Here is a 23,336-nt window from a genome sequence, read left to right as displayed (position 1 = left end):
CTTTTTTAATTTTTTTTGTAAATTTTTTATTGAAATTTTGTGTATTTCATACAGAACATCTTAATCATGTTTAATCCCCCTTCCCCACTGGCACCTTCCCATAGCCCCCCACCCCACTGGAATTCATATATTCTGTCATTTGTGTTCAGGCCTATTATGTGAATCAGTGTCCTCAGATGTCCCTCAGTGCAAGTTCATCCACTGAGGTCTAGGGAGCCTATCCAGAGTCCCTCCCTTTAAGATCAGCTCTTCCTCACCCAGCACTAATCAGCTGCCAAGAATTCTTCGACTAAGATTGGGGCTTATTACTCATTTCCACAGTTCTATGCTGTGTTTTTGTCTGGTTAAGTTTGCATGTGTCTTGTGCATGCTGACATCATTGCTGTAGGTTCACATGAGCAAGGTCCCAGAAGGCTGAAGGACTCTATTTCCATATGATCGTGCACCTTCTCCCTGGCTCTTACAATCCTTCAGTCCCCTCTTCCGCAATGGTCTCTGAGCCCTGGGTGGGTGGAGTTTAATATGAGTCCTGTCCATGGACCCACACTCTGCAGACTCTTACTCTCCACACTTCGGCCATTTATGACCTTTTGTGTTCCTGGCCCTCTGTTGCATGAGGGAGCTTCATTGATGAGAACTGAGAGATGCATTAGTGTCCTCTTTACCCCTTGTTCTATGTTCCATTGCCTTAGGTGTAGAGGCTGCATTGTAGATGTGCATTTTTAATATTCTTATAGAGAATATTAAAGTTCTTTGAGAACTTCATAATGTATTTTGATCATATCCCTTCTTCCACAGCTCCTCCTAGACCCACCCCTACCTTCTATCTATACAACTTTATGTTCTCCCCAACCCCAAAGAGTGCCTTTTGTGTGGTCCAAATAACTTGGGTGTGAAACTTGCCCTGGAGGGTGGTCCACCTACCAGGCTTCAAACCCTTAAATAAAACTGACTCTTCCATTCCCAGCAGCTATCTAAAGCTAATAGCTCCTCAGCTAGAGGTGGGAGTTTGTGCCCACCTCCCCGCTCCATTCTGGGATTTTGTCTGGCTTGAGCTCGAGCAGGTCTTCTGCATGCTGTCACAGCCACTGTGAGTTCATACCTGCAACTGCCCTACTACTTGGAAAACACTGTTTCCTTGTAGTCATCTACCACCTCTGGCTCTTATAATCTTTCTGCCACTACTCCTTGGAAATTTCTGAGTCTTGGGGGAAGGGGTTATGATATAGATGTCACATCTAGGGTTGAGCACTCCACAGTCTCTCTTTTTATGTACTTTGGCCAGTTGTGGGTCTCTGTGCTAATTACCATCTATTGCCAAAAGAATCTTCTTTGGTAAGGGTTGAGAAATGCACTGATTTATGAGTATAGCAATGTCATTTTAATATTATGCTCATTTAATAGACAATCAGGAGTAGGTTCTCCCCTAGGGCCTGTGACCCATCTAAGATGCCATAAGTTCTTGGCCCTGAGGATGACAAGTATGGGTTCCATCTCATGGAGTGGACCTTAAATTCAATCAGAGGGTGGTTGGTTGCTCCTATAATAATTCATGCCACTACTGCACCAGTAGGCATATCCTGCCAGGCCAGTCATTATTGTAGCTCACAGGGTTCACAGCTGGGTAAGAGTGATGATTATTTTTCTCCTTTTATAGCATGCATAACACCTTCTAGCACTCTGAAGGCTAGCCAATAGAGATGATGCTCACAGGTCAGTACCTGTTGCTTTCTCCATGTTTTATGACTCAAGTATATGTGTTGTCTTCTGCAATAGGATCTTACTGTTAAGTTCTAAAGGGTAACCAAGAGCAATACCAATAGCCTGTAATGTTTAGGGTGCTCTGTGGAATCCCTACAGCCAACAAGTCAAAGAAAGGTAACTCATTTCTGATACTGGCGTCTTTATTTGCTAGGATGAAGTATCTAGTTGGGATATTGTCATGTCCCTCCCCACTTATACAGTAACTCCATTTACATGCAATGGAAAAATCACAGTTCCATATTTTGCTTTCCATTTAGATTATTCTGTCCCCTGCTAAGGTTAAATGAAATGGGAAACACAATGAAGAGGGAGTATTCAGAGTGAAGGAACCATTCTGCCACAAGACTGTAAATCAACAAAAGCACTTCAATTTCTCTTTTTGAAAAATTAGCTGACTATGATAGGTAAGATCTGGCTGTTTCTACTATTCTGTGATTATCATTTGCATACAAAAGGTGTTCAACAATAATCAACTGTGTTAAAAGCTGCTATCACCAAACAGAGGAAAAGCATTTGAGAGCTAGATTATTTATGTTAAATCAACATTTGTTCTCTACAAACTTCTTTTTTGAGTAATTTTTTAAAATTTACTTATTTTGTGTGCATGTGTGTGTGTATATGTGTGGGGCAGCCATAACATGGTGCATGTATGGAGGTCAAAAGACAATTTTGGGGGGGGGCTGGAGAGATGGCTCAGCAGTTAAGAGCACTGGTTGTTCTTGCAGAAGACCCAGGTTCAAATCCCAGCAACCACATGGCAGCTAACAACTGTCTGTAACTCCAATCCCAGGGGATCCAACAGCCTCTTCTGACCTCTGTGGGCATTGCATGACATGGGTGCACTTACCTACATGTAGGCAATACACGCATACACATAAAATAAAAATAAATAAAAATTTTTTTAAAAAGACAACTTCGGGGAGTCAGTTCTCTTCTTCTACCACGTGGGTCCCACATATTGAACTCTTACTCACTGAGCCATTTCACCAGCTCTTAGTGAGTTTTAAATAGAAAACATTAAAATATATAGATTTACAAAGAATGGGAAAATATCAGTTATTTCATCATTACTACAAAGAGCATCATAAAGTACTTTCAACTCCAAGTATAGACAAATAATTAGTTTTGAAAATTCATCTAAAATTATATAAAAGGATATGTAAAAACATTGTGTGAAATGATGGCCAAATCTAACCATTTTAGCTATTTGAATAATTTTAATGGATAGCTGATATCAACTGTTGGTTAGGTAATCATTTTAAGGCTTATGAAAAAGTTAATATTCATAATTCCTAAGTGACATGAAAATTCACGGATTTACAGGTACATACCAAATTCTTCTAGTCACTGAAAAATTGGGTCCTGAGTCTTTTAAACTATTTTACTGCATTTTATCCTGGGTCTACAGATTATAATAAATTACCAGTTATTTGCCAATAACAAAATCTATCAATATTTCATGTAGGCTTGTGACTAAATTTTAAGTGGCAAAAGGAAAACAAAACTCATCCCACATTTTTGTAGTTTGCCAAAATTTTTTAAAAATCAGCGAAAGAAAAATACTACTCGTTTTCCATAAACAAGGATTGAGTAAACAAAAAGTCATGAACCTTCTTTCAACTAAAATCCCCAGGAATTTCACAAAAACACGTAAAGATCTACTTTCCAATGAATGTCATCACTTAAATAAGACAGTATTTTTAGACCTCAGAGGAAAGATGACAAGGTAAGAAAGCTAATCCTGTATCCCTTTTTATTTATCTTTATTGTGAGTTAAACAAAGATGGATGATTAATATATCACAGAAGCACAGAAGCAGTGGGAAAGTGAAAGTCATAATAGATAGAATGGAAAGAAACCGCAGACAAGAAATCTTGTATATTCCATCATTTGGTACATTCCCATATTCATGTCTGTATATGAATATGTGACCCGGAGGATGTTCCTGTGACCCTGTGATGACAAGCCATGGACCCGCCTCCTTCCCACACTCTGCAAAGAAGCCACTCCCCTTCCCACTTTCAGCCAATCGGTTGACCATAGCCACTTTCAGGGGAGGGGCTAAGGGAATAAAAGCTGGGAAAACAATGAGGCTGGCCTCTCGCCATTTTGTAAGGCTGTCTGGAACCACTGGATTTATGTCTGAGTGTGGACTTTCGAACACATCCGTGAATGGGGGGGGGGCACTTGTCTGTAAGTAAACTCACACCCCAAGCTCAGTTAGCAAGTCCAATAAACTCGTTAAAATTCTTCAAACCAGGGTTTGAAATTAGAATGGGAGAGGGATATGAGATTGGCCTCTTCTGTACTGGCCTCTGACCTTGCCAGTAAATTAGATAAGAGAGAAAAGGAGATGGAGGTGTTGGCAGGCCGTTTTTTTACATCTAGGAGGTCAAAAGGGAAAAAAAAGCCCAGATCAGAATGGTAATAAAAGGCCCATCTTGGGATCCTGAAACCTGGAACCCCTGGGAAGAGTCGAGTAGTGAGGAAGAAGGAAGTGACCTAGAGATAGTAGGAGATGCTCCTCGGGTCTGACTTTTAATTCAAAGAAAGGGAAAATCCATGGTCCAACATGTCGATAGAGGTCTCAACAACAGCCCCATTTGGCCTATTAGGAAGCCAGGTGGCTCCTGGAGAATGACTGTAGATTACCAAGAGTTAAATAAGGTGGTGCCTCCCATTCATGCAGCGGTGCCCAACATTGCACTGCTAACTGTTTGGTGCAGGAAATGGGGTCCTTCCACGCTGTTGTGGACCTTGCTAATGCAGTCTTTAGTACTCCCCTAGCTGCTGAATCCCAAGATCAATTTGCATTCACATGGAATGGACGACAATGGACTTTCAGAGTACTTCCCCAAGGTTACCCCCACAGCCCCACGTTTTGTCACAGGATGGTGGCCTGGGACCTGGCCCTGTTACCCTGCCCTCCTTCTGTAAGGAGGTTCCACTACACAGATGACATAATGCTAATTTCTGAGTGCCTAACAGATTTGGAAGCTCATCTGGGGAACATGCAAGTGCACCTGAAGGAGTGAGGATGGGAAATCAACCCACAGACAGTACAAGGGCCCAGTTAAGCAATAAAATTCTTAGGAGTTTTATGGTCAGGCAGAACTCACATGATACCTGATAGAATATGGAAACCTCAGAAAAACAATGAGCTTCATTAGAGGAAGCCATAAAGGCATAAAAACCATCAGGGTGGCTGAAAAACTCTGAATTTTAAAAGTACAAAGTTTCCCCAGTGACCTAACAGCTATAGATTAAAGATGGCTCTGCTCATCCCTTATCAGTTGGTGACTCCCAAGCCTGAGAGGAAATGTTTGTGTAGCCCACCTGTCTCCTCTAAGGCCATAGATAACATTCCTGCCAGTTCCTGGGTAAATAATCTTGAGAAGGAGACCTTTAAGCCTGAGCACTAACTCCACTCCCCACTAAGTGTAGCTGTATCCCACAACCCTGGTATAACACCCACCCACCCCCGCACCCCCCCCCTTCCCGTTTCTTCGTCTAGCTGTAGATGCTTGGTTCCCAGGGCCAGCCTCTACCTCTCACTGTTATCTTCTTTGAATAAAGGAATATATGTTCCTCGCCTGTTGCATGTCTGGCTCTGGTTTCTTGTCTCCTACTCCTCTATCTTTCCTTTTATTTTCCAAAAATCTAACAATACCCAGTGTGGCAGTTGAGAAAATCTTACAACAACCCGAACCAATAAATGCTAAGCAGTTACAAATATTTTGGGGACATCTCGGGTATTGGTGAGTTTTCATAGCTCACCTTGCTCAGGTTACCCGCCCCCTGTATAGTCTAATAAAAAAAACGTGCTACATGGGATTGGGATGTAAACGCCCAAGAGGCTTTTGAGCAGGCCAAGGTACTGGTTGGGCAAGCTAAGCAGCTGTGTGCCCCAATAACTCCATGTCCCTTCCTCTTATAGCCCTGAAGGTTATGGGTGGGACTTGTGGCAACAACAGTCCCAATTATCACTAAATATTGATGGCCAATTTTAAGTTATAATCTTTATTTTACTGAAAATGACTTTGCAGTAAGTTTTACTCAAACTGCTCTACATAGAGTCATTCTTGCCCCTAGCCCTCCTTCCTGAGCCCCCTTAACTCTCCCTACTTCCTGTGTTCTTATGCCTAGGTCCACTTACTTTTCCTGTTACAGGAAAATAGCGCAGAGGCAGTATGAGCAGGCCTACCCTTCTACCATAGGTATTTTTGAAACATCTATTACAGAACGCATCTTCTCAATTGGTTCTGCTCACTTCTAAGATCTCCTTTAAATTAACTGAATATATTATCACAGAAAAAAAATTTTAACTATACTGGGCAAACACTGGATAATTTCTGTATTCCTAGGTTTACATTTTTAATAACTTATTATTTTTATTTTATATGTATGAGTATATTGCCTGTATGTAGGTAAGTGCACCCATATCGCGCAATGCCTGCAGAGGACAGAAGAGACTGTCGGATCCCCTGGAACTGGAGTTACGGACAGTTGTTAGCTGCCATGTGGGTGCTGGGATTCGAACCCAGATCTTCTGAAAGAACAGTGTTCTTAATTGCTGAGCCATCTCTCCAGCCCCTGGGTTTACATTTTAATTCAAAGTGTTGGATGATCTTTAGTGGTTCCATGAGGCTTGTGTTTATGACTACTTACAAAACTTATCTTCTACAGAAAGGAGGAACTGAAACATTGGTGCAAGATCGTAGAAAATGAAGGAAGCAACCTTATTTTAAGAAATCAGTATAATACTGGTTCAAAACCAAATATAAAAATACAAGAAGAAACAAAAAGTCTCCTTTCACTTTTCAATACAAAACTGAAATCCTAAATAAGGTATGTTTCCATAAAGTAAAATGATTGGGGATTTTTTTGTTGTTGTTTCTGTTTTTTATTTTTGTTTTTGTTTCTGAGACAGCATCTCCCTGTTGCCCCAGCTGTCCTCACAGAGATCCATCTGCCTCTGCCTCCCAAGTACTGGGACTAAAGGCGTGCACTGCCACACCCGCAAAACAATATGGTTGGGATTTTTTAAAGGTGACCCCAGAGCAGGGGAAGGGAAAAAGGAGGTGTGATAGAAATTATCCCATTTAAACTTCAGGAATCACCTTTAAATATATATATATATATATATATTGTTCTACGGAAATATATTTTATTTAGCTTCTTGAAGAGGAAGACTCAACTTTCTTCAAGAATGTGATCCCTGCTGGGTTGCCCATGCTCCAGTGAATGGCCATATATCCATGCACAGCAGCACTAAGTGAACTCAGTGGGTTAAAAAAAAGTATATGAAAGTTGAAATATGGTTGCCTGCACAAGACCACACCAGCAGACACAGCAGACATCCCACACATACACACATAAGTATAATAATTATAGAAAGGGAGGACATAAATTTAAGAGAGGGTTGTGGATGGATGGACACAGAAGTTGGGGGTGGGGTAGTAAGGGGCAGATGTGATGAAAATACACTGTACTTACACATAAGATTCTTAAAAGGAAATTAATTAAAAAGCACCCACTCACCCCACCCCACCCCCTGCAGACTGGAGAGATGGCACAGCGGGTAAGAGCACTGGCTGCTCTTACAGAGAACCCAGGTTCAGTTCCCAGCACCCACATGACAGCCATCCGTAACTCCAGTTCCAGGGCATCAGATGCCATTTTCAAAGGTCCTGCACAGGCAATGCATAACATGGATGCACTTATACACATGCAGGCAATATACTTATACACACAAAATAAAAGTAATAAATAATAAATATTTTAAGGGCTAGAGAGATGGCTCAGCAGTTAAGGACACTGACTGCTCTTGAAGAGGACCCGGGTTTGAATCCCAACACCCGCATGGCAGCTAATTACTGCCCTTAATTCCAGTTCCAGGCGATCTGATGCTCTCTTCTGACCTCCATGGGTATTGCATGACACTGGTGCACTTACATACATGCAGGCATACACTCATACACAAAAAATGAAAATAATAAAAAAAAATGTTAAGAGGGGATGGGAAAAAATTTTTAAATAATAGTAGACTGAAAAAAATAAAATAAAAAGCACCCCCTCAAAAAATACTACATGAAGTAGAGAGGAGAACGTGGGAAGGTCTGGGGGAAGTCAGAGGAAAGGGAACAGGGGTGAATTTGATCAGAACACACTATAACATTTTATACATGTATAAAATTCTCAAATGATAATTTTTTTCTTTCTTTTTTTTTTTTTTATTTTTTTTTTTTTTTTTTTTTTTTTTAATTTTTGGTCTTTTTGTGAAAGGGTCTCCCTGTAGTACTAGCTAGCCTGAAACTCACTATGTAGAACAGATTGGACTTGAACTCAGAGATTCACCTGCCTCTGCCTTTAATCCCAGCACTTGGGAGGCAGAAGCAAGCAGATCCCTGTGAGATCAAGGTCAACCTGGTCTACATAGTGAGTTGTAGGCTAGCTTGGTAGGGAGACCCTGTCTGAAAATCAAAAAGGGGGAAAAAAAGCATATATACATATACGTGTGTGTGTGTGTGCATATTGATTGACTCAAAGTGACAAAAACTACTTTTAATGGATAGATAGTGTGCTGGATACCTTTAGTGTCAACTTGACACACCTGGGTAGAGGGAGCCTCAACTGGTGAATTGTCTCCATTGGACTGGCCTGTGGCCATGTCTGTGGGGCATCTTCTTGATTATTGAGTGATGTGGGAGGGCCCAGCCCACTGTGGGTGGCGCCACCCCTGGGCAGGTGAGCCTGTATTATATAAGAAAGCAGGCTGAAAAAGAAGAGAAAAAAAGAAAAGCAGGCTGAGCATGAGTCAGGGGAGCAAGCCAGTAAGCAGCATTCTTCCATGGCCTGTGCTTCAGCTCCAGCCTCTGGGTTCCTGCCCTGACTTCCTACCTTGGGGTCCCTGATGAACTGTGACCTGGGAGATGTAAGCAGAATAAACCCTTTCCTCCCCAATTTAGCATTGGTCAGAGTGTTTTGTCACAGCACAAACTAGAACAGCTATTTTCAATATTATCTGTTTTCCTCAGAAAGAGCAGATACACACACAGCTCATCTAAAAGAAATGTCAGATTCTTAAGAAACTCTGGAAATATTAACACAATAAAACAGCCTATCTGTGATAATCAGACACTGGAGAAAGATGACACTGGCCTGTGATCTAACAAAGCACATCACTTCCTTTGTTCAGTTTTTACTTAGGAATGTGGGGGAGTAGACCCACACCAACTCCAAAGTTCTACAAACTGTGACAAGTCTTGAATCCAAGTATCATTTGTCACTAGCAGTGTCTGGTAACTCTTCCTACACAGCCAGAATGTCTACATGCCTCAAAAAACAATTAGAATTGCACATAGGGTGTAATACACACTGGAACCTTAGGAGACATTTCATGATCCTCCTCACAGTCAGGTAATATGGTGGCATTATCACGATGGTATCCTAGAGGACAACTTGAAGGCAAAGGGAACCTGCCCTTTGGAGAATACTGCAGTACTCCTTATAAAGTGAACTCTCATATCCATTCCTTGTGAAAAACGGATTTGTATCTTCTGCCTCAAACTATAAATCAATCACCACCACTTTGTTTGTATAATCACTCACAATGGGTTCAAATCCCACTCAGCCACTTGGAATCAAGTGTCACCGGAAAAGTCATAATCAGCTTCTTCATTTGGAATAATCACATTGTTGTCCCAACGTGTTCCTGCCCCATTACTGTGAAGAAAACTTAAAAGCTTAGCGTAAACACAAAATATGCTGCTCAGTACTAACTCCTGCTTGTAGCCAATGAAAGTGAGCTATTATCCCAATGTAATCTCACTAGAAAATGTCAGCATTTTGTGAGGAGGCCATTCCTATTGACCTTGAATTCTCAGTATTACAGATTTGATACTGTTTAATGCCTTCATTTGTCATTACATTACAATGCTGATCCTCCATACATAGCAGGAAACACACTGTATCTGGCCCACCCTTCCTTTCAAACTCCTTTTTATCATTCTCATCTTTCCTACCAACCTACAAAATGTCTGCTACACTCACTCTCTTCCTTGCCAACATGCTCTATTTTCTTTTCATCTTAAGGTCTCTAAATGTATAATTGCTTTGGCCTAGAAAACTCCTCCTCCTGTAGCAGCCTCCTTTGCATGATTTCAGTCTCAACTAAAAGGGCCACTTTCTCAGGGCCATGGTGTACAGTTTCATGAGAGAGCATTTGCCTGGCATTTATAAGGTCTGAGGCTTAATCCTACACCATAAGAACAACCACAACAAAAATGGAGACTTTCTCACAGGCCATCTCTGACTGCCCTATGTGCAATAGATCCTTCTAGACTATTCTCGCTATTCTTTATTTTTTATACTTACTTATTTAGTGTGTGTGTTTTGTGTGCATGTGTGTGCACATGTGTGGGCATGGGCATCCCACGGCACATGTGTGGGGGTAAGAGGACCACCTGTGGGGAGTCAGTTCTCTCTTTCCACTATATGAGTCCCAGGGATCAAACTAAGGTTGTCAGGCTTGGCAAGCAGGTACCTTTACTTACAAAGCCATCTCGCTCACACTCCTTCATTCTTTTACTTTAGTTTAACTTCATCCTCAACAATTACCACATAAAACTACATTATGTAGCTTTCAGTATGTCTGTGCTTTTCCAGTAGAACATAAGCACCCATATGGGAAGACAGAGAGCCATGGACCCATCGCACACCCATCAGAGCCATGGTGTGATTGGCACACAGGGAGCAACCTATGATTATGAATAAACTAAGCATCTGGGCTGATCTTCCAAAGTTCAGCCCAGAACTAACTCTATTCTGAGTCAAAAGCCAAGGAAAGGTCAATCAAACCATAAGCCATGTTAATTTATTGCTGGAGACACCCAAAAAAAAGTGAGTAAAGGCTATGTATAATGGAGTCTATGGTTCGGGTGTAATCCTCACATAAAGAAAGACCAGCTTATGCAACATAGTGGAAGAAAACTGGTGCACTCTCATTTTAGATGGAAGTCAGTCTCTACTACAGACAGTGGATTGTTAGTCACACTTTCAAAGTCATCTGGGTCTACTAATTAGCATCAATAATCCAGTGTATCCACTGAGAGAAACTATACTGGATTTATCTCATTTTATAATGACCATATTTATTTAATTAAATGTTATACTAGGAGCTAAAGTCAAAGCAAAATCAAGAATAAGAACATATAAACATCAGGATTCCCAATACCCTATTTCCTACTTTACTACCAAGACTGTTACAATACAACTGTTAGGAAATACTGAAAGATACAAAAGCATTTGAAAAATTCTCAAAAATACTCACGCATCATTTGAGCAAGTCATAAATTCTCCTTTTATTTTGGGATGCCATGAGCCAGTATGAAGCATTGCTGTATGACCCTGAAAGGAATAAAGACAAAAAGAAAAGGATATTTTTAAAAGGTAAAAAACAAACCATCATATCACATTTAAAAGTAGAATTTTTTAGTACCCTCAAAAACAGTGTTTTATTTATGAGCTAATATTACTTTATCTCATTTTTAAAAAATATTTTATTTATTATTTTTATGTGTATGCTTGTATTGCCTACATGTAGGTAAGTGCACCCGTGTCATGTAATGCCCACGGAGGACAGGGAGACTGTCAGATCCCCTGGAACCGGAGTTACAGACAACTGTTAACTACCATGTGGGTGCTGGGATTCGAACCTGGGTCTTCTGCAAGAACAGTCAGTGTTCTTAACCGCTGAGCCATCTCTCCAGCCCCTTTAGCTCATTTTTTTTATAACATGCTTTATTTCACTTTATTGAATTCACTCATGTACTACTCCCTGACTGCTCTAAGAATCAGCACAGTGCTTACCAGTAACCGATACCTAATAAAGTGTTCTCTTCAGGGAAAAAAAAAGAAAAGGTGAAGCCCAAGGCAGATGGGCTCTTCTTTGAAGCCATCATCTTTTCTTTAATGGAAAAATGATCAGGAAAAATATAAAGCACTGATAAATGAGCAAATCAAGAGATCAGGGAGGAAAAGTCTAACTTCTTAAAAATGTTAATAATATTGATTCTATAATCTATCTTCAAGAATAAATATGGGAAAAAGAAGCATTTAAAGCTAGCTGCGAACTTAGCTCTCGCTAACATAGAGAACACAAAAACACTAGAATTAAAACAAAATTATGGTATAAAAATTAGTATACAAAACAAATTAACCATAATACATATCAAACATATGTGTGTGTTCTCTCTCTCCCTCTCTCTCCCTCCCTTCCCAGCACCTCTCTCCCAGGTAGCACAGTTAAATACAGTGGTGAGATTGGGGGTAATATTTTTTAGTAAAATAATGACATTTTCTCTTATTTTGACAAAGTCCAAAATAAGGTTATAATTTACAAAGAGCAGAATATACATATTAAAAGTGACTTAGAATAATACCTCTCTGCAAAGAATGAATTGGAAATGGAATTCCCACACAGAGGCCTGAGATCCTCTCTGGTCCAAATTACCCACATTACCTCCAATACTATTTGGCTAAATATTAACAAATACAGCTTAAGTTTACAGAGCAAACAGGGACCACAGAGGTGGCAGCACTTAGTCTACAGTAAGCAGACACAAACTGAAGCAGTTCCCATGGGAACCACATAAAAAGTTGAAGATCTCATTTTCTAAGACTGTTTGCAACTTTCTACTTGCCATATCCACCTGTATGTCATGGGTATCTCAAACATAACAGGTCCATTAGCAAGATCTTGATTCATACACTAGTTCATCTTCAATTTTTTTCCTACTTGTTCAAGCTACAAACTTGGGAGTCATCCAAAATACACCTATAACCTTAATTCCTCAATCTTCTACATACAAATTCAATCCACTAGCCAATCTCTTGGCAAATCTATGCAAACCACATCTAGTGGTTTTCTCTTTTCAGCACAACCATTCTTCTATGGACCAATATTATCTCATGCTTCTGCATCAATTATTTTTGTTATACCAGGTTTGTTAACAGTCTCTCCACTTTGACTCTTATCTCATGTTCCATGTAGCAATGAATGTAACTGCTTTAAAAATATAAGTCTAGGGGCCTGGAGAGATGGCACAGAGGTTAAGAGCACTAGACTCTTGCAGAAGACCCAGGTTCGAATCCCAGTGCTCATATGATGGCTAACAACCATCAGTAACTCCAGTTCCAAAGGATCTAATGGCTTCTTCTGGACTCCAGGGACATTGTATGACATGGGTACACTTACTGTCTCCAAAGTGGAATGAAACAAGAAAGGATTCACCCCTTAGAGCCACTGCAGCAAGTGTGATCCGACCTACACCTTTATTTCTGACTTCTGCCCTCAAGAATTGTGAGGGAATAAATCTATGTTTAATGCCACCACATCTGTAGTAATTAATTACAATAGTCCGAAAAAACTAGAAAACACTCTCAGCTTAAGACCAAAAGGATTATAAATACTGAATTCTAATTAATCCATTTGTTTTCTCTTTGCAGTGATATACATTAACAATTCTAACACTGCTTTCAATACAATGAAGAAGTAAGCTAATGAAGCAATACGCTGAGGATGATGGGAATCAGAATTCTCACTGTAGAAAAAGAAAGTTACAAAAATGGAAAAGAAAAAGATCAGAATGAATTCTGTGATATTTCAAATTAATAGGCAGATATAACTGAATATAACTAATGTATATGTGGCTATGTCATTCTCTTGCTCTATATGCTGGAGAGCTAGCAAAGAGATCCTCCATTCTAATAGCCAATTTCCAATAAAAGGAGCTGGGGCTTCCTGAAGAAAGGAAATGAAGCTGGAACATCTCCATGAGTCAAAAAGAAAGCACTGAGAAACTAACAGGGGTATGCAAAAAAGATAAAATACAGGTTGAAGGGTAACCACTTCTGGGAAAGTCATGGCCTCAAAATGAAAAATCATAGCAAAGGATTATAAACTATTGGCTACATAAAGAACATTTGACACTAACACAATAAGCTAATAAATAAAAGGCTGGATATGGTGGTATACACCTCTAATGCCAGTATTCAGAAGGCTGAAGCAAAGAGAATTACCAGTTCAAGACTACAAAGCAAGGAGGGAGGGAGGGACAAAGGAAGGGAGAGAAAAGAAGAGACACAGAGGGAGACAGAGAAGGTGAACAAGAGCACTCTTCTTTACTCTTCCTTATAATAGGATGCTAATTGATGAATGTAAGATCAATGATTTTTCAGTCACAGTAATAACTGATTCAGGCAAGAATCAAAAATAAAGATAAAACTAGTGAAGCAAAACTTGAAAAGGAACATGATATTTATATGGCCACAAAAATCTCTCTATAAATTATTCAATTATCATAAAGAAAAAAAAAAAACCCTTATAGTGGTTCTTAAAACCTGTTAGATACCCAGACAGATTATTACAGAGTTACATCACTGGTCACACGCAAAGATTCCCTATGTATTGCCCAAGCCTAAGTAGCACATCTAGGATGCAACCTCTACACTTAAGACTCACAGAACATAGAACAAGGGATGAAGAGAACACTAATACATCTTTCAATTCTCATCAATGAAGCTCCCTCATGCAACAGAGGGCCAGGAACACAAAAGGCCACAAATGGCCAAAACACAGAGAATAAGAATCGGCAGAGTGTGGGTCCTTGGACAGGACTCCTATAGTGAGGTCCACCCATCCAGGGCTTAGGGACCATTGTGGAAGAGGAGGTGGGAAAATTGTAAGAGGCAGGGAGGAGGTGCATGACCACACGGAAATAGTCCTACAAGTGCTTTAGACCCTTCTCATACAAATGTAGAGCAATGGTGTCAGCATGCACAAGACCCATGCAAACTTAGGCAGACAAAAACCCAGCACAGAACTGTGGAAATAAACAGCAAGCCCCAATCTTAGTTGAAGAGTCATGGGCAGTTGATTACTGCTGGGTGAGGAGGAGCTGATCTTCTTGAAGAAAGAGACTCTAGATAGACTGACTAATCCCCAGTGGATGAACTTGCACTGAGGGTCATCTCTGGACACTAACTTTATATAACAGGTCTTAATACAAGTGACAGAATGTATGACCTCTGGTTGGGGGGCTATGGGAGGGTACCAAAGGGAAAAGGGGAATTTTGAACATGAAAAAAGATTATTTTATGTATGAAATACACAAAAATTCAATAAAAATAAATTTTTTAAAATTTAGATACCACCTTAAGCAACCAAAGTTTAGATCACTGATACAGGCACAAACTAAAATTATGCTCTTATTGAAGTTATAAAATAAGAATGCAAGGGCCTGGAGAGATGGCTCAGTGATTAAGAACATTGGTTGTTCTCACAGAAGACCACGGTTCAAAACCCAGCACCCACATGACAGCTAACAACTGTCCGTAATTCCAGTTCTAGGGGATCAGACAACCTCTTCTGTCCTCTGTGGGCATTGCATGACACGGGTGCACTTACCTAAATGCAGGCAACACACGCATACACATAAAATAAAAATAATAAAAGCCGGGCATGGTGGTGCACACCTTTAATCCCAGTCCTCGCCCTAAGGACATAGACACACAAGCACCACTAAATGGATCCAGTGTATTATACAGTACCATAATTATCAAAGAATATGTCAAGAATTCATTGGGGAGGGTGAGAGATGGGGGGTGTTTGATGGAGACTGGAAGGATAAAAATAATGCGAATATAATACTCATGTATAAAATTCTCAAAAAATAAAAAGAGGGGCTATTAATTCAGTGGTTAATAACACTGGCTTCTCTTGAAGGGGACCCTGGTTCGGTTCCCAGCACCCACATGGCAGCTAACGAGTTCCAGGTTACATGACAACTTCTTCTGACCTCCATGGGCATTGCATGACATGGATACACTAACACATGTGCAAGCAATACACTCATACAGCTAAATAAATAAATAAATAAATAAATAAATAAATAAGAATGCATTATTATTATTGACAGTCTTAAGAATGCATAACCTGACTCAAATTATGGGGGAAAACTAACTTCTATGTTGTGATTTTTTATCTTAAGTAGATAAAAATAAATACAAGCATATATGCATATGCTATTCTCTACTTTCTATGCTGAGAATATCTAAAACAACACTTTCTCAGAAAACGTAATTTTATAGCTACATGTGATGATTCATGTCTGAAATCCTAGCACTCAGGAGGCTGAGGGAAGACGAGATTGGGTGACCTGGTGCATTCCAAGTCCACCTAGGTTACAAAGTGAGACTCTGTCTCATAACAACAAAGCCTACATTCTACATTTTTTAAATAACTGAGCTATAGTTCCCCCAGATGTCAAGATAAGAAAAACAGGCAAGGAACAAGGTAGGAATAGGATGGCTGCACAATACTGTGTCTCAGTTAAAGGAGACAAGTATATAATGACTACATATAAGACACGGTAATGATCAGAAACTGAACTATATAAAAATAATCACAAAGATTACTGAAACAACTAGTGAAACATGAATACCAAGAAAACATAACAGTGTTTCATCAATGCTAAACTCATACATGTATAAGAAAATCTAAGGTCACAAGGCAAAATACACTGGAGATTTTAGGAACAAAAGAGCATAATTTGGGTTTGTTTGTTTGTTTTTTACAAAAACTTTATTGAGAATTTCATATATGTATATAGGGTGTTTTGATCAAATCCATGCCTACTCCCTCTGCTCCAACATTCCCCCCTTTAAAGACGTAACCCTAAAATCTTTTAAGGATTAGATAAAAGCTCCCAAATACTTTTGACATTTTTGGCCTTTGGAACAGAGTATGTTGCTAACAGGCCCAAGGACATTTTGACTTTTAGCCAAGAAACTGGCTACATTTCTTTGGGGTCTTCTTACCCTAACTGCCTAGCCAATTCCTACCTCCTATTCTTATCACGCCATCATCTGAAGGGGTTACCCAAATTGCCAATGGAGAATAGGGACACAGAATGCTCTGGCTTCTTCCATGCTGAACAGGGATGCAAGGTGAGACAACTGGAGTACCCCTTCAGTGGGTCTATCTAAAAGACTCCCAAATAAGAGCATAATGTTTTGAACTTACTTTCAAAAGTAAGTTCAAAAGTAAGCTGGGGAAAATTAAATACAGAGATATGTAACTTCTATGAAGTGTTATATATGTAGAAGGGTGGTTAGTCTGCATTAGTTGAGGGAAGGCAAGGAGAAGTGGGGGAAAGAGGTAAGAAAACAACAAAACAGGGCTGGAGAGATGCCTCAGTGGTTAGGAGCACTTGCCACTCTTGGAGAGGACACAGGTTCAGTTCCCACCATCCACATGGTGGCTTACAACCACCTATAACTTCACTTCCAGGGGCTCTAATGTCCTCTTCTGCCCTCAGAGGGCCCCAGGCACACATGCATTACCCATACATACATGGAGACACAGACACATACATCTTTTTTTTTAATTTATTATTTTTATTTTACATGTATGGTGTATTGCCTGCATGTAGGTAAGTACACCTGTGTCATGCAATGCCCGTGGAGGTCAGATGAGGCTGTCAGATCCCTTGGGACTGGAGTTACAGACATTTTTTTTTTTTTTTCGGTCTTTTTGAAAGGGTCTCCCTGTAGCCCCAGCTGTCCTGGAACTCACTATGTAGACCAGGCTGGCCTTGAACTCACAGAGATCTGCCTGCCTCTGCCTCCCAAGTGCTGGGACTAAAGGCATGTGCTACCATGCCCGGCTTCGGACATCTTTTTTAAAAAGAAGGAAAGCAATGGAGCAAATGTTAGCAATTTGTCTGTGTATATTTTGTGCACAGAAATTATACCAAAGTAAGTATTTTTAAATGTTGTTTGTCCTGGGGGGGGGGGGACACAGAAAAGCCTGTTGCAAAGAAAAGGAAATCAAAAAGGCTAGATGGGAAGATATTAATATGGTTCATTTGAAAATTGACAGCAGCTTTCACTAACGATCATCAATAAAGTGTTTAGAATTGAATAACTTTGAGAGACATTTTAAAGACAGAGACCATAAGGATTCTCCAAAGAATCAGATCTCGATTGTAATCCCAGATGATAGTAAGGTTTTTGAACTGAGTAGTTAGACAAATAGGATGGCTACAAAATATGTATCACTCTTCCTGAACCACGTCTAAGTTTAGGGACTTCCCCAAAAAACAAGTCATGGAAGACAGAGGCTAAACAAGTGAAAAAGTCAGCTGCTAAGTTTGCCAGCCTCCCTTACAGATGGCACAGGGACAGTTTAGCCATCATGTTCACTTGATCTATTGACTCAAGGAACACAATTTATGTTTTATCTTAGATGGAACAGTAATGTAACTCCACAAGACAAACTTCCCCATTTAAAAGTGGTACCAGAGTTACAGATTCAATACAATCCCAGTCAAAATCACTATGACAGTCTTCACAAAAATAGAATTACAAAAGACCCCATATAGCAAAAGCAATCCTGAGCACAAAGAGTAATACTAAAGGGAATAACCATACCAAACGTCAAATTATATCACAGAGCTATGTCATAAAAATAGCATGGTATTGGCACAAGAACAGCGATGTAGATCAATGAAACCAAACCAAAGACCCAGAAGCAGGCAGATCTACAGATCTACCAGAGACCAGCCTGGTCTACATAGCGAGTTCTAGGCCAGCTAAGGCTACAGGATGACCCTGTCTCAAAAAGACAGAAAACCCAAACATAAGTGCACACAATTTCAACCACCTGATACTAGACAATGGTGCAAAGAATACATACTGAAGGAAAGACAGCATCTTCAACAAATGGTGCTGAGAAACTGGATCTTCATGTGTAGAAGAACTGTGGTCCCCTCCCATGAGCCAGAGTTGTGGTCCCCTCCTGTAAGCTGGAGCTGTTGTCTCTTCCTATGAACCTGGAGCTATGGTTCCCCCTCACACTCCACCCCCAACCACATGAGCTGGACCTGTGGTCCCCTCCCATGAGCCTGGAGCTGAAATCTCCAATGATGAGTGACGGTTCCACATTCCAGCAGTGAGCTGATGTGGAGCAGACTGGAGGATGGAGGACTTCCTGATGTTGGGCTGCATTCCCCACTAGGTCATCCATGGCAATGGCTGTTGGATGAGCTTGTCTTCCATACGGCAAACTAGAAGGGCAAGCAGTGGTTAGATGCCTTCTTCTCTAGCTAGGATTCACCCGATTGCTTCAATCACCACAAACTAATTTGACTATACACCCTCCAGTGGAGGGGAGGGGCAGAGGCAGTCACCCCTCTCACCCAGTCAGCCTTAGCTGCATGAGGGGGAAGATCTAAGGATAGTGACAGGGGAAGCTGGAGGGGGGGGTGGCTTTCGCCATCTTGAACCACCGCCAGAAGGTCAGGGGACCCCAGCTGCAATGTACGAAAAAAGCCCAAGGGAACCCAAAACTTTGTAAGTAACCCCCACCACCACACTATGCTATTAGTAAGCCCAATAAATTCTTTTATTCCCTAAACTGTAGTTTGAAGGACTATTATCTTGGTTTGTCCTAAGAACGGTGGGAGGAGGGTGCCAGGAGCTAGAAGCGGGAGAGCTCTATCTACCTGATGTTACCATCTGAGACACAGCTGGCATACCTCCCAGTTAGTTTCAAGTTCACTAATTCCCTCCCCTCAATCCCAGACTCAGGGGTTGTACAAATGGCTCCTACTTATCATTTTAGACCTTTGAATTTCCTTATTTGTTGTTGGTTTTGTTTAAATACAAACAACATCTCAACCAGTCCATCTAGGTATTCAAAGCAGGGCTCCCAAAACTGATCATTTGCTGATAATTGTTGATTAGAATTGAAATAGCATCTTGGATTTTTTTTTAATTAATAGACCAAAAGAAAACAGCTCCTATTACATTTGTTAACATAAAGAAACACCTTAGCTGTTGAGTAGTCAGAATAAGAACACAAATAAATAGTTTACATTGAAAAAACTCCAAAAGATGGTGAATGTTATTTCTTGTTTGTAAAGACAGGATCATGACAAAGGCAATGGGAATGTTAAGTGCTCCTGTATTAAAACAGTGACCAAAATTAGTCATAACAAAATGAAGTTCAGCTAAGGATTCTTAAATGGATCTAAACAGATTCAGTACCATGGCTAACATAAGTGGAAAATTTTTTAAGTGACACCTATTAAAAAATCGTTAGTGACTAAAAGACTTTTTCATCAAACAAACTAGTTTTTCTATCTCTCCCTTTATCTAAACAATAGGCCTGGGGGAGGCAGGAATCTCCCTTTACTTAACAGTCTTAACTGGAAATTGTGTAGGAGAAAGAATCAAACAACCTCTTAGGTCTCATAATAAGATTTACTTTGCACAGAGAACACTACATATCCATGAACAACACTGGTTATAAGACACACACACACACACACACACACACACACACACACACACACACACACACAGATCAATACTAATCTATCTACTCTAAGGCTATTTCAATGGTAACAGTCACAAAGGAGCTCCCGAGAGCTGAAGTACCATTTGTTGTCACAGCATAATATGAGCCACCATGACTCACAAAATGAAAGTGCACATGTCCTCAGCATGGTGAGCTAGAACACAGCTAGCTGCTATAAAGAGATAAAATGTAAAAAGGGATACACAGCAAACGCTTACCCCAAGGTTCTTAAGCAGAGTCTATTCATTTCTTCAGGAATCACCAAACTGAAATCTGTGAGTACATTTTGCTGGAAGTATGTGCATAGCTTTAATTTGGGAAATTGGAATACTTTTTCTCCAGAGTCAGATAGTAAACACTCTTGGCTTTCCAGTCTACCTGGTCTCTGCTACAAGTTCTCAGCTCTACACTGTAGTAGAAAAGGAACTGCAGATAATAAATTAGTGGGCAAAACTGTGCTCCAGTTAAACTTTTAACTACAAAAACAGGATGGAGGCTAGACTTGGCCCACAGATCATCTTTTGGACAACTTTTATTATCAGTTACACTCAGTGATTTCCTTCCATGAATTAAATATTCTAAGGTCCAAGTCTTCCAAAGATCTGAGCAACACTAATATTCATTTGAACACATGAAAGAGAAATTCACTCTTCTTTGACTTAAACCATTACAATAACCTAAAATTGTTCAGTAGCCCTAATGGCAGCTAATTCTGAAATTACCACAAATAGTTCCCCTTCTGAAACTATGATCGCTCAATATTTACAGATTTAACAAATATTTGCCACCAGTATGTGACAGGTTCTAGATATTCCATTTACTGCCCACGTAATCACCTGTCTTTCAGTTTTTTACCTTTCCCATAATCCTGAGAGTTCCCTTTGGTTATACCTACAATTGAGAACTTTTATTCTAGAATAATATCCCTCTACGACATTCCATCTAAAACCCAGAGTCCTAAATGAGACTCAAGAATATCAAATGATGAGAACAAAGGAAACTAATGGAAGACGGAATGGAGAGATGGAGAGGTGGAGAGAATACAAAGTATTCAAAGTACATTACGTATTTGTATGTATTTGTATGAAAATGTCCTTATGAGACCCAGTGCTATGCACAATGAATATACACCAATAAAAGAGAGTATCATATGAATATACAGAATGATCACCTCTACAAGTTTTATATATATATATATATACATACATACATATATATTTGGTCTTTTTGAGACGGGGTCTTGTCACGCCATCTCCAATGAAGCCCGTGTGAGATCCTCCGTCATATGAATATACAGAATGATCACCTCTACAAGTTTTATATATATATATATTTAGTCTTTTTGAGACGGGGTCTCCCTGTAGCCCCAGCTGTCCTGGAACTCACTATGTAGATCAGGCTGGCCTTGAACTCAGAGATCCACCTGCCTCTGGGATTAAAGGTGTGTGCCACCACGCCCAACCCTACAAGTTTATATTTTATAGTCATCAATGCTCCCCAAATTCTTCCAATAATTTTTCTCTTACACCATCAATGGCAATTCTGTCGTGTGTGTGTGTGTGTGTGTGTGTGTTATACATGTTCGGGTGGATGTGTGCATATGTGTGTATGTATATGCACATGTATACATGTACATGGAGGCCAGAGGTTGAATCGGCCAGAGGTTGAATGGAGGTTGTCACTCTCCATTTCCAGTACGAGGTAAGCACATCTTCATATGAACCTATTCTTATCTGTCCATTCTCAATAGGAAAATATTCTTCCCTCATAATCAATGGCAATCTTTGCTCTCAGGCATGATCACATTCCCTACTACCTCTTCAAGGACTTTCATCATTACTTAGTATATTTCATTTTTGCAGAATTGTATTAGTTTTCTATTGCTGTATAATGTACACCACAAACTTAGAAGCTTATAACACCCCTAATCTATTACCTTGTGTTTCAAAATGTGCCTAGATTCTATGCTTATTGTCTCACAGGTTGAAATAAGGATTCCAGCAGGATCACATTCCTTTCCCAGAACTATGAGGAAGAATCTGCTTCTACGCTCAATCAGTTGCTAACAATAATACAAGTTCCTTGTGGTTATGTGACTCAGATCAGCATTTCCTTGCTGTTGATCAGTTAGGAACTACTCTTAGCTTCCAGAAAGTATGCACAGTCTTAACCAGGTGTATCATTCCATTTTCAAAGATGATAAAGAAAAATCCTTCTCATGTTACATCTCCATTAGACAGCAGTCATGCCCACAAACTTTTACAAAACAATCTCTTCTTATTCATATCTCTTGCTGAAATAGCCAACGAGCAATACTTTTAAACTTCCTATATGTCATGTTTCATTGAAAACTTCTTCAAAGAGTTCACTGTGTGAATGAATCCTCTAATCTTTTGGTCTTTCTAGAGTTCACATCCATACCTTTGCTTTTTTCTCTATATCACACATTCAGAAACTATTTTTTTATATTAGAATTTCCCATCTAGACAGGCTGGAAATTAAATCATCCATCTAGTTGTTTTTTTGTTTTGTTTTGTTTTGTTTTTTAACGACTGTATTGCCTGCATGTAAGTCACCCATGTCATGCAATGCTCACAGAAGTCAGAAGAGGGCACTGGATCCCATGGAACTAGAGTTTAGATGCTTGTTAGCTGCCATGTGGATGCTGAGGACCGAACCCAGGTCCTCTGCAAGAGCAGCCAGTGCTCTTAACTGCTGAGCCATCTCTACAGCCCCCAGTCTAGTCTTTTAAAAATGCTTTCCTTAATTTTCCCTCTCTCAGACTTTCCTTTAAGTAAAAAGAAGAAAGCAGGCAGCACCCTCAGCACTTGGCTTAGAAATGTCTTTAGCTATATACCCAAAGTCAGTAGTCACGTGTTCTGATCAATCCTCAAATTCGGTAGTAAACATTCCTTCACATAAAATCCATTCCATATTCAGATTCTAGGAATCTCCACATGCACTTCGTTTGTTTTTTCAGAAAAGCAGTCTTGCTGTGTTACCTAAACTGGCCTCTACAGTCACAAGCCTATCATCTTGGCCTTTTATGTGGCTGGGATTGCAGGAATGTGCCACCATACCAGACATATAAACACTCTTAAGAGCCATTGAGAACTTTCCCTACAATAAAAGCTATAGATAACCAGGC

General features: G+C 40.0%; 1 protein-coding gene across 4 annotated transcripts in view; it reads right to left on the bottom strand.

The window, feature by feature from the left end:
* Wdr70 (WD repeat domain 70) overlaps nt 1-23,336 on the bottom strand; it is a 299,169-nt gene that overhangs the window by 188,590 nt on the left and 87,243 nt on the right. For all 4 annotated transcript variants that reach the window (XM_008842080.3, XM_029567785.1, XM_029567787.1 and 1 more), the window contains one exon: nt 11,096-11,172. In XM_008842080.3, the coding sequence (XP_008840302.1) occupies nt 11,096-11,172 (77 nt within the window). The remainder of the gene's footprint in view (nt 1-11,095; nt 11,173-23,336) is intronic.

This window comes from Nannospalax galili, unplaced genomic scaffold (genome assembly GCF_000622305.1).
Source record: "Nannospalax galili isolate Female #2095 unplaced genomic scaffold, S.galili_v1.0 scaffold139, whole genome shotgun sequence".
Classification (NCBI taxonomy): Eukaryota; Metazoa; Chordata; class Mammalia; order Rodentia; family Spalacidae; genus Nannospalax; species Nannospalax galili.
The sequence above is the reverse complement of the archived record's forward strand: the minus strand, read 5'-3'. Positions and strand labels throughout refer to the sequence as shown.